General features: G+C 39.8%; 1 protein-coding gene across 3 annotated transcripts in view; it reads right to left on the bottom strand.

Annotated features, from left to right (window-relative positions):
- The window catches only part of alpha-Catr (alpha-catenin related), a 717,773-nt gene that overhangs the window by 262,304 nt on the left and 439,539 nt on the right, over positions 1 to 15,930 (bottom strand). Inside the window, exon 1 of one of the 3 annotated variants that reach the window (XM_083139398.1) lies at positions 2,466 to 2,634. The exons of the other annotated variants lie outside the window; for them this stretch is intronic. Coding sequence (XP_082995524.1) covers positions 2,466 to 2,492 — 27 coding nt within the window. The 5' untranslated portion in view covers positions 2,493 to 2,634. Of the gene's footprint in view, positions 1 to 2,465; positions 2,635 to 15,930 lie in introns of those variants that run through there. 3 annotated transcript variants of the gene reach the window in all.

Genomic DNA, 15,930 nt, shown 5'->3' with positions numbered 1-15,930 from the left:
TTCCACAGTTTGAGCATAGTATGAATTGCATTAAAAAGAGCTTATTTCAATTTGAAAGACAGGAAATTATAATCTCCTGAAGGAATGTATTACTCTACCATATGTTAGTAAGAATATACTATACCTAGTGTATAGTAAAGGGTGTTCCAACAATAAAGCCGGATTAAAATTGCGCCATTGTTTGGTTGTTGGGTTGGCGGCACTGTTCTTATTTAAGTAGTGTTGATACTTGTTATCTTGTTGTTGGGTTGGCGGCACTGGTCATGTAAGTACCTATCAGGGGATAATTTTGAGATTTGTAGAATTTTTTCACGTTATTAAATCAGGCGTTCTTTTTGGGACAGCATTTATATAGGTTTTAATTTAATTTCAAAGATTATAACTGTTCAAAGTTTTACAATTATATTTGCACCAAGTAGATATTTTGAGAAAAATAGACTTCTCGGCGAAGTATAGGGTTATTATATTAAGCACAAGTCTGGCAATGTTTGTCTTCAAGAATTCGCTATAAAACTTTATTATTATTGAACTGAGAATGCGCCATTTTACGTGATTTTCTAACATTTTGAAGTAATATTATTTCCTGTGAATGAAAGTGCACTACATTTTGACTTAAATTATTATATTTTGGGTATAGTGTGCCCTACCTTTGCTTGAAAATAATGAGTTAACAATCCTATTTTAGGCTGCAAAGTATAAAATTCTCTTCTTCTCAGTATCAGAAAATGTAACTCACAATTATGTTTTATTTCTCTGTGTGGGTGACCGCCAACTTAAATCATTTCATCCTTGTCGTCGCGATTAAGCAACAGATACGGGAAGACGACATGAAATAAGGAAAATACAAATATCTTCTGTCAGTATACTGATCGCTTTACACAAAGTTACCTCATCGGATAGTGAACAACCATATCGTCTATCTATCTATAAGGGTAAAGATTCAACGAATTCGAAAATTTACGTATACTTTTCTTATTTAAAAAAAACTATGTGTAACACTAATACTCTAGTCGTGAAGCTAACCTAGGACTGCCACTAGCTACTCTAGGTGTTGCCAATTTAAGGATTGTAACAGGAAGTGATCGAGATATAATGTTGAGAGATGTAGGACAACGAACGACAAACACATCTGTCAAAATTAGTTTTAAGTCAACTTTCTCCTCAGATATGTTATTCAGGACTGGATCTACGGTTTAAAATATGACCGAACTAGTATACAATGTGCTTCCACCGGGGTACCTATTGAAAACACGACGACAGCGTAAGCCTGACAGTGAACAAGAAGTTAGATATACGTATAAAGGTAGGTGGTAGTACTACAAACATAAGTTCATAATGTGTCGCGTGACACAAATTAACTTTTAAGAATGCACATGATTGGGTAATTCTTTTTACGAATTATGATATACTGACTAGTGATTGGCGACTACAAGGAGCACATAACTATGAAAACGAGCAGGGAAAAATTGCTCGTGTTGAACTTTCTCTGCAATGTTTTTGCTTGTGTTTCAACACGAATATTCTGAGCAAAAATTGATATCGTGTACGATAGATTGATTTGATTTTTTAAATTCCACTCTAAGCACAAATATGCTAATCGGGACTGAATCACAATTTCAAGAGGAAATGTGCAATGTGGCTCCACCGGAAATCGAATCCAGGACCCCTTGATTACGTGTGTGTATGTTAGGGAAACTAAGGTTTATCTACGATTCACAATGCCAAAGCAAGTCATCTAATCATGTATGGAAAGATTATAACCAACAGCGGGTGAGGGTATATTTCAGTGTATTTTTCCGTTGCTCTTCTGAAACTTTTGGTTAATGTAGACAAAAAGGGTGATTGTATGATATTGATAAAGGGACACTCATAAGATCAGAACTTGAACACGAAAACGTCCACTAGTTTCTTCGTTAAGTTCATAGGCTAATTGTAATGGTACGTCAAAGATTTAACATCAAACTCTTAAGACACAACAACGAGGAAATGGCAAAGGGGTAATTTCATACGATTGTTAGATTAGTATTTTTTCTTAGTTTGCGTCACTTTTTTTAGAATATTGATTAGATAAAACTAATGAAGGGACAACTATGCAAATTTCGAAACTCGAACCCAGAACTTTCAGTTGTGAATCGCGTATAAAACTTTCAGTGTTTCGTCACTGGTGCAGTCGACGAATCGTAGTTGCGACTCAACCAAAATTTCGGCCACGGCGCTTCGCATCGCACTCCGGTGAGCGTACGATCAAACACAAAAGGAGGTCAGGGGTATGATAACAGATGACGTAGAAAGCGACGTCCGTTCATCTTTCCATCTCGGTAAGGGTAGCGGGGTAGAGAGGGGCATTCCTGCAACACACATACGGACAAGAAAAGGCAGACGGGTGAATTTCTGGGTAGGGCGAAACAGAGACAATAAAACCGCTCATATCTGTGGGAACAGGGGGTAGGGGTTATGTTACTCACCTGTCTTTCGGAAGATATGGTTGCCATGGCGACTACGTCTTCAACGGCCCGGCCATGGAGTAACAATTAACGAACGCGATACGACACAGATCTGGGCAAAACGCACGGCAAAGCAGAGACGTTAGCTCTATCTTTTTCCCCTTTGGGTCCTTATTGCGAATATTCGTTGTACCGGTAGCTGTCTGCTTGCATGGACAAGCGCACGCACGTACACTGACGAGAGGGTCCTGGGTTGCCTTCGCTGCTGCCCGGGCTCGATGTCCCCTTTCCCCCCTAGTTTGCCCCCTCCCCCACGAAGCCGGCGCACGCGCACCATCCTTCAGGATCAATAATGGCCGTCACCTGGATAGCTTCCTTCATCTGCCAAAACGCAACCCTGGCCCACCAAGTCGGAATCGAACCCTGGACTCCTTTTCTTTCACGGAACAGAAGTGCGTGAACGTCTTCCGCGGTAACAAGGTGCGATTAAAGTGCGTGCAGGCAGGTATACTGAATCTTCCAGTCTCGTGTGTACAGTTCACTGAATCGATCTCGGTACATGGGCAACTTATGTGTTTCGTAACAAGCAAACCAGAACCACGTAAGAAACTGCAACATTATGAACTACAGTTGAATACCGTGCCAGGCAGAGTATTGTTGGCGCTCTTAATTTCTGCTGCGTAGTCTGTTCTCAAACACCACAGAATTTCCACTTATTGCAAAAAGCTTAAATCAAGAAGACTTAGGTGGGAAGGCCATGTGGCACGAATGGTAGAGAAAAGAAGAATTTTCAGAATTCTTGTTGGGAGACCTGTAGGAAGGCCAAGACGAAGATGAAGGGATAACGTTGAGATGGCCTAAAGGAAATCGGTAAGGATGGAAATGATTGAATTGATATTGCACAGGATAGCCACAGATGGAAGGATTGTTGCTGCAGCCATAAACCTTCGGGTTTAAGAAGTCTAGAGAGTTAGTTGTCAAAGGCTAATTCTCTGACTTTTCTGCGTACTTTCAAATAAATTCCCAGCCGGCCTCCGTGGTGGAGTGCTTAGCACATCGCGCTACTGGACTGGATATGGGTGTTTGTGATTGTCCACTCATCAAATTTCATGATATCATCACTCATCTTCTTCATTTTCACGATTAGCCAAAAGTGGTAGAAAAGCGAAGCAAAATAAAGCAATTAATAACTATTGCAGATCATTCTAGAAGGATTTGATACAGAATATACTAATACATCATGCGCATGTACTCCAGTACAGCAAGGCCGGCCCACAGCATTACAGTTACAATATACATCTTTTAGCTTTCAATTTTTCATTATTTCTTACCTATTACCTTCAAGGTTCGTCCTTTTCCGATGTGGGACCATCCCAAAGTCTGTCGAATTGTAGTCCTCTACCTGACTTCAAGCGTGTTGAGGGAAAGTGGCCATCTACACCTGCTTGTGGAGTGTTAACAAAACATGCAACCCATCACCCTGGCAAGGTAATGGAAGTAGTTCTCGGTTCTGGAAATAGGCGACCTTGAAGCCTCCAATGAGAGGGGTACCTTACAGGGAAGGAAACTTCGTTCTCCAATCGGTAAGGGCTGAAAGAAAGCCAGAGTGCCATCGGAGCAGTCGGTTGATGTCCTCAGTGTTGCGAACGGCACGATTAAATGTTCACATATAATGTATACTGCCAGCGTTCTGGCATATCAACCAAGCGAGTTAAATTTTAATGCACAGGCGAAACACAAACATATGATTGCTGACATACGTATGACATATTCTATCTGAAGATGAACGTTTCAGATCGTTCAGTCTATTAAGACAGCTACCACATCCATACACACATCCGCGAAATAGGATTGGTAGCACTCACTGGCAGCGATCACATTTTTTACGAGTGCTTTGCGAGATTTGTCGGACGTGTAAATTTCTATTTGCTTTGTTTGTTTTTGCACTCTCCTCCACCCCTCTCTCTCTCTCTATGCGCGAGTGTGTGCGTTGTGAAATCAGAAGTGTAAAGTGGACGTCCAACTCCAGATATTCCTGAAATGAATGGCTTCAAACCACCTCTCAACTACGGGAAGTTCGAATGGTTATGTGGAACTGGAAACCGAAAGCTTCAAAAACTTTAGTAAGGGGCAACAAGTGGGAGGGGTCAACTGCCGCCTAATCGTCGCCACTGGTTCGCATTATTTACTATTTCCTACGAAAAAAAACTACGTAGCGCCCAAGTGGATTTGTGAATTAATATGTGAAAATCGTGAAAATTGTTTCAATCACCCGCGATCGTCTGTTGCATTAAATACGTTTGACAACACACCAACTGAAGTTCGAATATCTGTGCCAGGACATTCATCTTTCCCCTTAGAGACGTTAAGGAAACAATATCAGGTATAGTGCTAATTTTTTTCAGTATAACGTACCACATAGAAGAAATGAATTCTTGGTTTTCTTAATTTATCGAGATCTGTTTCACCAACGGAAAATGTCACCGCACGCCACTGTAATACATAAGTGTAATGTTTTCATCTGAAAGTTCAACAATTTAACAAACTTTACATGCATGAAATAGTCCTAAAAAAAATAAACCATGCGGGAGGATTGACTGATTGATCTGGTTTATTTTACTTCTTTTCTTCCACTTCTGGCTAATCGCTAACATGAGGATGAGTTATAACATGATGAAAAGACACTAACAAAAACCGGCTCTGGATCCGAACCCGGAAACCCTTGCGTCGTAGCGCGATGTGCTAACCATTCCACCACTGAGATCGGCCCAGGTGGGAGGAAGAAGTGAATGCGTTTTCAGGTTCCAGTCCTGGCAAGAAAATAATAACATTTCATTTCCATCTTTTCAGAATGTTTTTACACAACTTTCTGACTTATCCATCATCTTTCCACTTCGAAGTTGACTAACGAAATTTTCACTGGTTGCAGATCAATGGAAACCCAGCATCACAGGAACCTGAAGAACTAAACAACAGCAATTCATCCAACATAAGTTCTTCAAGAATACTCTTGGTTAAAAATTTATATTTGTACACACTCATCGATTTCTATAAACCAAAAGTAAGAAAATTCCAGCAGTGACCTGATTTCGACCTTGGAAAAAACGGAGACTTTATGAGACTCTCAGCACAAACAGTTTACTCGAAAACACCCTACAGGCAGGCACGCTTCTAGAAATGTGTTTCGGGAGGGAGGGGTCCCAACCAAGTGTCTGAGGAATAATAATAATAATAATAGTAATAATAATGTTTAAATTAAAATAATTATATTAAATCAAATTAATACTAATTACAATACATAAATTAATATTATATTATTTTTACACGCATAGGTAAAAAGACTGTATAAGACTAGTAATATAACAGCGCATATTCATTACGTAGCGTACCTGTAGTTAAGATCGGAATAATTTACATAAAAAGAAGTGCCCTTGCAATGAAATTAATGTCAAATAGATGAATAATTGAAGATTTATAGAATAACAAAAAATGATGTTATATGTAGTTGGAAAAAAGTACGGTTCTGATTAATATTTTATGCATATTATTTTGAGTAGTGGTGTACATAAATCTTCTTTGTAATGTCATTCAAAGCCGTATGATCCCAATATAATCTTTGCCTTCTAAAAAGTTAAGAGGAAATTAATAACCATCGATTATGCAATAAATGCTAATATTTTCATTATTTAATTTTAGTACTTGGTAAGCCTCTCGGGGGGTCAGAACCCACTGGACCCCCTAAATACGTCCTTGCCTAGAGAGGTTCATACATCACACTTCCAGGCGCCACATTCCCACGAATTGAGCTTCTGGGTGTTTATAGTACACCCAACGGCGAAAGAAACAGTAGGCGAATTGTCCACCACCATTTTCATTCGGTCTGAATTACACAATGTGATGACAATGAATTGAAATAAAGAAGACAATAAGCGGACAACAATGTTCGAACCAACATAGTTTCATTCCTTAAAACAACACAGGATGTAGAATTAAAAAGTAATGAAAATAGCGGTGGACAATTTGCTTAACATTATCTTTGCCGTTTGACTGTACCTACCTTTCAGACTGGTCTGACATGGTGCAGCCTGGGCCACCGCAAAGATAATCCTCCCTCGCACTTCACACCCCAAAACAGGTCTTTCCCCGACCACCAGGAGCCTTGGCCTCCGATAAATAATCCCACCAGGCATCATGTTCATGTCCTTTGCGCCATAACCATCCCCAAACACATCCTGTGTTCAATGACTACTCACAGATGACAAGGTAAACCAAAGATCATACCCAGACTTTTCGTCTCCAGATGTGGGAGTCTCGAAGTACAAAAAGCTGTGTTGCCACAGGCCTGATTTTTGCCCAGTGGTAAATGACGCATTCTGCTGTCAACATGCCCCTTTGCAAGCAGTTCAGGGTGAGGCAGAGAATGGGAGACCCATTCGTTTCCTATCTGGCGGCGGTCGTTAGACTTTTTATACACAGCATTCCCTGACATTCGCTACGAGACTCGGAGGCAAGAAACGAAATTTCCTGGTGTTCCCGTTCCACATAGGACCACTATATTAAATCTCGCAAAATAGTTTAGAATAACAGGGTCAGTTCTGAATAAAAGTGGAAAGAAATATGGGGAAATCTAAAAAATAAAGTATACAAAGACAATCCACACACCATCCGTGAGTTAAAAAGAGAGTATTTATTGTACGAGAAATTTGAAGAATTACAGTAAACGAACTTGCACGTGTAATTGCCAATTTCCTTCGGAGATGCCAGGAATGTATTTCAGCAGAGGGAGATCATTTTCAACACCATCTGTAGTCAAGCTTAGTACACAATATGAAAACTGTAATTTTAATAGCTGACTCTAGCGACTGTCGCGAACCCGTTTACCGGGAAAGACAAGCGCTGATGCCGGGCCGCTTTCCGCCGAGTCTCGTAGCGAATGTCAGGGAATGCTCTGTGTGTGTATATATATATATATATATATATAAAAAACTTGGATGCCGAACTCTTGCTCCGAGGCAAAAGTTTGGCAATACAGTATACCACAAGAAATTCCCGTCACCATGGTAACTGGATCAACCTGATTGGTTCAAAGTTAGTTCTTTGGTCGTTGCGGGCTTATGCTTGAGTCAATTTAACTCCTGCACCCATTCACAACGCAGAACGGTTATGTGTTCCCTGCTGGCCGCTTCGGGGAGATGGGATTCTAAGGTTGCTGCTTGTTGCTCAAACAGGGGGCAGCGGTATAAACGCGGGAATAGCGAGTCACTGCCAGAAAGACGAGTGCCGCTCCGGAAGAAAGCTTGGCTCGACTCTAGGTACAGTCACCGGCAAAAAAATTAACACCTAGATCCTCAAATACTGGCTTCTCTGCACGACGCTATGCTGTTGCCTAACTCTACAGGGATAAGTGGATTTTAATATAATTTTGCAATGGCGACTTCAACGCCTTTCAGGAATACGTGTATTTCAGGATCTAGGAGTCCCATTTTTTGCTGGCGACTGTACAAACAAGAACTAAAAATTATTTGTTTCTTTTGCAAAATCAAACAGACAACCTTAATTTCCGGGACCAGGGGGGTGGGGCAGATGGACTGTACCGTTCGACTGATCCTATGTCCAAGATGACAAGTGACCGAATTAAAAATATAACATGGAGGAAAACTGACCCAAGTACAGGATGTTTATGAATACCAAAGAAGACACATTTTCTGCTCCATTAATTAAACAGGGGAACCTCTGGGTTGTGCAAGGTTACACGCAAAGACGGGAGCCTGCCCAGGCGCTGATATTCAATAATGAAGCCCGGAGCGTGCCTTATCCTTGGCAGAAGCACGGAGCAGGATATTTGCATATATTGTCAGATAGGGGGAAGCAAACACATTGATCAAGTCTCCTGGAGCACACAGACTAGAAACGGGGTAGGGACAGCCACCCTGATCGGGTCAAATGGTGGAAAGGACACACAGACAAAGTAAATAAATGAAGCATGGGGGTACAAAGCCAACTTCAAGAGCACGCGAAGGTTTTGCAACAGAAAGTCAAGGTTTTCTACTCGGCGACGGTTCGGAGAAGGCACCCAAGTTCTCTGAATGTTAGTAACAATAATTCTACATTAGCATGCAATGTTAACTGGACATTTTCCAAACTATACTTATTCTTACACTCTTCTCTCGTCTTCAGGTGAAATTTATTTTGTTGGTGGTTGTAATGACCCCGAGTTGCCCATTAGTGCGTTGTTATATTATTATTTAACACATACAGTAAAACCTCGTTAATCCAGACTAATGGGGGATAAGTTGACCGGTTTAACGAAAGTCCGGATTAACTGAAATATCCTAAAAGAACAGTAGAAAGTGCATTAAGACTCCGTTTATAGCAACAAAGCACGTTTAATGTGGTGTATTTAAAGGGCATAGGCCTAAATACACTATACAGTACAGTACAAAGTCTGCGGGAAACAGAATTTCATCAGTGGTTCACTGCCTTTTCTTTGGGAAGTTCTCTTGTTGACTTCAAGCCACATTTAAAACCTTGCATTCTTTTTTTTTTCTTTTTTTTTTTTGCATGTCCGGATTAAGCGAAGTCCAGCTTATCGGGATCCGGATTAACGAGGTTTTACTGTATTAGTATATAATGGTTAGCATATTCTATCATGCTTGTTGTAGTTTATTATAGTTTCACTTTTTTACAGTTAATAACTCATATACAATGCCTTTCACGATCGAGTCGTCCGGCATTTAGATCCATAGCTGTACGCTGACCTTGGCACTGGACGCGTTAGTGCTTTAGTGTCCAGAGAGTGTCTAGTTCGCACATGTTTGTGAAGTGTTAAGGTGTTACCAAGTGTTTAAATGGTTTTGTTTTACTTTACGTATTACTGGTGCTTTTCTGCAGTCTACTAATGCCACATATACGTACAATTTAAAACAATGAATTGTTATGTTCAACTCTTAAGTCATTACTACACAGAGACAGTGTTCGAAAACTTGTGAACAAATTTAGGAAAACGGGCTCTGTCCTTGATAAGAAGCGAAGGTGTGCTTACTGAGGAGAAAGTAGACGACGTTAGAGAACGATTGGAACATAATCCTTAAAAATCTCCCGCCCCTCGCACAAGAAACAGACATTTTTAAGTTGTCTGTGTGGCGAGCTATCAAGCTTCTAAACCTGAAGCCATACATTACAAGAATTTAAAGAAAATATCAGGAGAGAAATTGAAGCAATTTCGGAAGAGAAACTGATACGTGTTAGTGAAAATTTGCTAAAAAAAAAGATACCGTAAATGTGTGGATGTAGAAGGAGAACATTTCCAACGCCTCTTGTGACAACTTACATGTTTATTCTAACTTTAACTGTCCATGTAATTTACGAGCTTATTTCATTACATAACTAGCATTTCCAATTACGCGGATGTTGCATCCGGTTTGCCGGCAGACGAGCTCTCGCTGCCAGGTGCGCTTGCCGCCGCTCCGCGGACGATTTGACCGTGAAAGGCACTGTATAAGTTTATAAATATTAGATATATTAATGTATTCAGCCAAATTTATAAATTTCCCCAATATAGTCGCCTTTATCATCGTTAACTGTATATGCCGATATTTCTAGATGTATAAATAACGGCACGTTTAAAACATTTTCATAATATAAAACACCAGTAAATTGAATCGCCTTCAAACATTGTAAAGAATGGCGTAATTTTATTTCAATCAGTGTAGTGAAGCCAAAGTTGTTAAGTTTTAGGTGGAATTCAAGATATTTATTCTTAGTTATTTGTTTTTGGCAGACGCTATTCTTTCCTCTCGTTGTTTCAAAAGCCATTGTCTATTTGTTTAAATTTTTGTGGAGTGAGATTATTACGCGTTGCTGTCTGCATTGTTGCCATCACTTACTACCGTTGCATGGTGAGAATGGAACCTACGACAGACCTCTGATTTTACTGCAAATCAGCTGCTATCGCTGCACGTTTTTATTCTCTTTGCACTAGCCTGTCTAGTTGGTTACAAAGTGCAACACCGATCTGCTCTCCACTTCGTTGATTTGGTGTCACGTATTGTATTAGGTGTCTGCTCCGTCTAGGATGTAGAGCGGTGTACAGTGCTAACAGAGGCGTATATTCTAGGCTATCTAGGATATCTGCGAAGTCCAGGCTCAGAAGAGCAGAAACATCGATCGGAAAGTGCGCATGAAATTGTTCATTTTAATAAGAAGATGATGGTGTTTTAGGAGTTGGCACACATATTTCTTAGAAGTTGTTACACTAACTTCTTAAGAGTTGGCAATCTTGGCCGCTTTCTTTGAACGCGGAAGGTGTCCCGTGAGTTTAGGATGGCAGTCTTCTAGCAGAAATGCTGTCAGTGTTGCGAACCCCCGTTCCCAGCGTGGAATCTTCACAGGAACGGGGAATTTAGGGAGCGAGGAAAACGGAAACTGGTTGCTTGTGACAGAAAAATTTCCACTCTGGGCCAAACACACCACTTGCAGCCAACTAAATTTAGGACAAAACGGAGAGGCCGCTGACCTCTTCAAACAGCCAGAGAAGATGTGGGGGTGAGGGGAAGTTGGGGAGTTTGTTGACTGTCCATTTATGGTTTATGCTTATGATCGCACCTAAAAATAACCGAACTGACAACTGACAAAGGACAATGCCAGCTGCCAGGTATTCTTGTTCTGTACTTCAAGTGGAATCATGTTGAGTTCATTTCCTTGGTGCGCGGAACGTTTTTCTTTCAAGGCTGGTCGCTGAGTAGTGTGGGGAGTGAGGGCGTGGATAAATGTTTGTGAATGATATGGGCTGTGTTGTGTAGTGAACTAAATTCATGCTTTTCATTCAAGTACTTAGTGCAGCCTGAGATACAAACTCACAGTATATGCTGTAAAGGTCAGGGATGACACAAAAGTGACCCGGAGAGAGGTCGGTCTGACGCTCGAACTAGTCAACGCAGCCCGGTTGACGTTGCCACACAGTGCGCGGGAACCAGCGACTTTTGTCCCGCTCTCGCTTTCCTTTTCCCACATGTGGCACCCGCGCAATTCTACCCAGCCGCCTATTTGCATGGCCGTGCGTTTAGTAGCAGCACGGGAGGGGAAATATTTTCTAGTGAGCGTCCGCCCGCTTACCCCCTTTCTGGCCATAAGTCCGTGTCGCTTGCGCCGAAGCTTCTTAACGGTTCATTTCCGCCGCGACATATGTCAAGACCTTCCTTGGTGAATTTTCCCACAATCCGGAGTGTCATTACCGCCGCGCATACGTGTGTTTATGACGTTGCCCAGCTGCAGCTGTGTTTATCTTTGATTGAAAAGGAAGGTGATTGATAAATGAATCTACAAGAAAAAGGATAATCCTAAATGTCGAGGTGTGTTAATCGTCAAAAATGGAAGAATTGTGCGCATCCCGGAACATACATGTATGCCAGACCATGTTGGACTTCAAATTTAGAAGAAACTCACGAAATGCAAGAAGAGAGTTCGTGAAGAAGTGTTAACGCCTGTTTGGCAAATATTCCGACAAGAAATGCATGAATGATTAGACCGAGGTTTTGATATTGCTGGTAACGTTCCTGTTTACGACAGACAAAAGTGTGCCCTGAACAGAAAAAGGAGATCGATTTTAGGTGTTCAAAAAGATGCACCGGATGCAGATCATCTCACTTTACCAGAATCTTTGAAGTGTTTTAATGACGGTTCTCCATTTTTTTCACCTTGACGATACGGAAAATGGAAAGCGGTTGTTAGTTTTTGCTAGTGTCGGATCCAAAGATGTTTTGGCAGCCTCAGAAACCGTATTTTTAGATGGCACATTTGGCGTCTGCTCCAAACAGTTTTATCAGTTGAATACCCTTCATATCGACATCGGTAGTACGAATACTGCTACTAACGTAGCACCAGTAGTTTATGCTTTACTTGCGGACAAAACCGAAAGAACTTATCAAATATACTTTTCATTCATTAAGAACTACTGTCCTGAGATTAATCCGAAAGTGATCAAGCTACACTTTGAAAGTGCAGTACTTAAGGTGTTAAGAAACGTGTTTCCACTGTCACACAAATATTAATACATCGAAATGGACAAACGTGTTGAATGTGTTCTTTCGAAGTGCAGAAGCTCGGGCGATCTTCGAGGATGCCTTCGAGCATTTGCATACTTACAAGAATTCAAATAACGTTAGTATTGTTGTTGTGCAAGTGTATCGAAATATTGTGTTTATATATACGTAGCTATTACTTGTATAATGTTTGCAAAAAATAACACTGTATTTATAATGTTTTTGACGATTTTATGTAGTGTATAGTCTAATAATTAAGTGCAATAGACTGGCACATTTATGTTGTTTCCCAAGGGTACATTTACGTAGTACTTGTAGAATGCTTGCAATATTTTAACAATAGTTAATAGGCTGATGCTGATTTATGTATTTTGTGTTGTGGAATAAAATTGATACAAGTAATCCTGTGTAACGTCTTTTGAAATAAGTAAACTCATATTTGACACTCTGGATATGTTTAACATTTCAGTGTAAACACAGCTTTGCAACGTCCTAAACACACGTTTCATTTTATGATTCAAGTCCACTTTATGCACTATGCACCATGTGGCACATGTGCGCGCGGCGGTGATGACACACTGGATTGTGGGAAAACCAGCCAAGGAAGGTCTCGACATATGTCACGGCGGAAATGAACCGATAAGAAGCCTCGGCGCAAACGACACATAACTGATATTATGTAACATTGAAGTTCGAAACTGAATTAAATATTTATACAAACAATAGCATGTTATTATAAAAAAGGCGCACGGGCTGGTCTCAAATGAAAACCACGGTTCCTCTGCGTGAACTTGAATTATATACATTTAAAAATAGGCAAATATCCTCTATCCTACTTCTTAAAAACGAGTGTCTCACAGTTTTTGGTAATTCTAGTTCCAGAAACGCAAAAGTCCCATGAATCTTATATGCGCCACTATTTGATGTGTTTATAAAGTCGTCCAGTGCAGTTACGGATATCCCAACAGGTAGCTCAGAAGAGCAAACACAGTCGGAATCGATCATTCACGGAACTGTTCCATTGATTGTCACCCTAACAACCATGCAACTATTATCATAAATATCAATATCAATGCGCTATTTACATGGGAAAGCTATACGTTCATTTCCTTGTAACGTTCTACCACATACCCTCCTCGTGCTATTGTTATGAAACTCAATCCCAAGCCACGACATTTATTGATTGGTATTTCGTAAACTCTATGTTGAATATTTACCATCAACTGGCACGGAAGTTCAAGGAAGTGGGGGAATGTTGTGTACACGCATACACTAATGGCCAGATAGAAGGCAAAAAAAGAGCATTTGTTTGACGAAATAAAAAAAAGGAAAGCATTGGTGCTAAAAGGAATCGTTCGAACACGAAAGAAAACATATACCACAAAAGTGTACGCCCAATTGATTGGTTTGGCATGTTTTACTTCGCTTCTCTACCACTCTTGGCTAATCTCTAGATGTGGATTCGAACCTGGGGCCCCTACCGTAGTAGCGAGCTGTGCTAACCACTTTGCCACTGAGATCGGCAAAAGTATACATGTGTCTTCAATATAATATACTAGCTGATTACCCGGCGTTTCCCAATCTTCTATTAGACAGAAAAATAGTGAATTCTAACTATAGTATAAAATGAACTTTGAGTTGAACGGCATTGGGAGTGTCACTATTCATCTTCGCGACCCCGAAAACTATGAATTCCACACTAATATCGGTCGTTTTCGATTATTTTTTTCATGTAACCCCTTCCCACCCCCACCCCTAGGGGTGCCAGGGGTGTCTTGAAGTTGAACGGCATTGGAAGTGTCACTATTCATCTTAGAGACCCCAAAAACTATGGATTCCACACTAACATCGGTCGTTTTCGATTATTTTTACATGTCACCCCCTTCCCACACCCACCCTAGAGGTGCCAGGAGTGTCATACCCCCCACAGTATTTCTTTCAAGATTGCAAGTGATATGTATACCAAGTTTGGTTGAAATCGCTCCAGGCGTTCGAGAGTTATGCCGAAACAAACACACACACACACACATACAAATACACACATACATCCATTTTTATATATTAGAAGATTTATAATCTCTATTCGACATTTCACTGATGCCTCGCCCACGTGGCGGAGTGGTGAGCGCAACGCACTAAGACAGAGATCCCAGGTTCAAACCCTGGCTAAGGCATGTGTTGTCCTATCACTTATTTATTTTTCTACAAAAGATTTACACCTATAAATATATTTACTTATGGGGTGAAGCTCATACGAAAAAAAATTGTAGTGTAAACTGTAAACACTTAAATTTATCTTGATTCAATAATTTGTATAGGCAAAAATAGCAAAACTTTTGTGTAGAATAGTATACAAAATACTAATCATATTGCGTAAATAGTGTCATTATCATTAAACTGTAAATAAATATGCCAACTTATAATTTGCAAACTATCATTCAAAAAATCACCCAAATTCAGCTACAAAAACTGCAAAAAATATTTTAAGTTGTAATTATAGAGTGCATCCAGAATGTCTTATTTTCACTGGAAGAAAAGTTACTGAAAATATTATTATACTTTCATTAACATACTCAACAAATATTTTCCTAGAAGTTCCACATAATACAGTATCAGAAACAGATAAATGTATTTTTACACATATTTTTTTATTTGTTTTAATCAAACTGTTCAAATATTTTACAGGGCCGTTTACCAGAAAAACCCTTTCTATAAAAATCACCTATATCTATGGTGCCAAAAACCATACAAGCAATTTTCCGCGTGCTTAAAAAAGTACCCATTACCCAATGGAAATGGCTGTTGTTCAAACACAATAGGTGATTATTTGTAGCTCATCGAAGTCTAATAAAATAAATATTAATAACGAGTAATGATCAATTGATTCGTTATTCAGTAAAACTTCTACTGCAGAAGGTAACACGTGTCCTAAGTCTGAAGGAAGGTTGACATGTTCCATATCTGAAACTATAAAAACGAATAATACTAACGCGTGGGGCCTACATCTAAATTCTTGATGCTTGCGTTAAAGGTAAATACAAATATTCTCAGAATAATTTTTTGAATGATAGTTTGCAAATTATAAGTTGGCATATTTATTTACATAAAACATATTCTGAGAATATTTGTATTTACCTTTAACGCAAGCATCAAGAATTTAGATGTAGGCCCCACGCGTTAGTATTATTCGTTTTTATAGTTTCAGATATGGAACATGTCAACCTTCCTTCAGACTTAGGACACGTGTTACCTTCTGCAGTAGAAGTTTTACTGAATAACGAATCAATTGATCATTACTCGTTATTAATATTTATTTTATTAGACTTCGATGAGCTACAAATAATCACCTATTGTGTTTGAACAACAGCCATTTCCATTGGGTAATGGGTACTTTTTTAAGCACGCGGAAAATTGCTTGTATGGTTTTTGGCACCATAGATATAGGT

This window comes from Lepisma saccharinum, chromosome 17 (genome assembly GCF_977018435.1).
Source record: "Lepisma saccharinum chromosome 17, izLepSacc3.1, whole genome shotgun sequence".
In the NCBI taxonomy this organism is placed as follows: domain Eukaryota; kingdom Metazoa; phylum Arthropoda; class Insecta; order Zygentoma; family Lepismatidae; genus Lepisma; species Lepisma saccharinum.
Note: the sequence above shows the minus strand (reverse complement) of the source record. Positions and strands in the feature narration are given on the sequence as shown.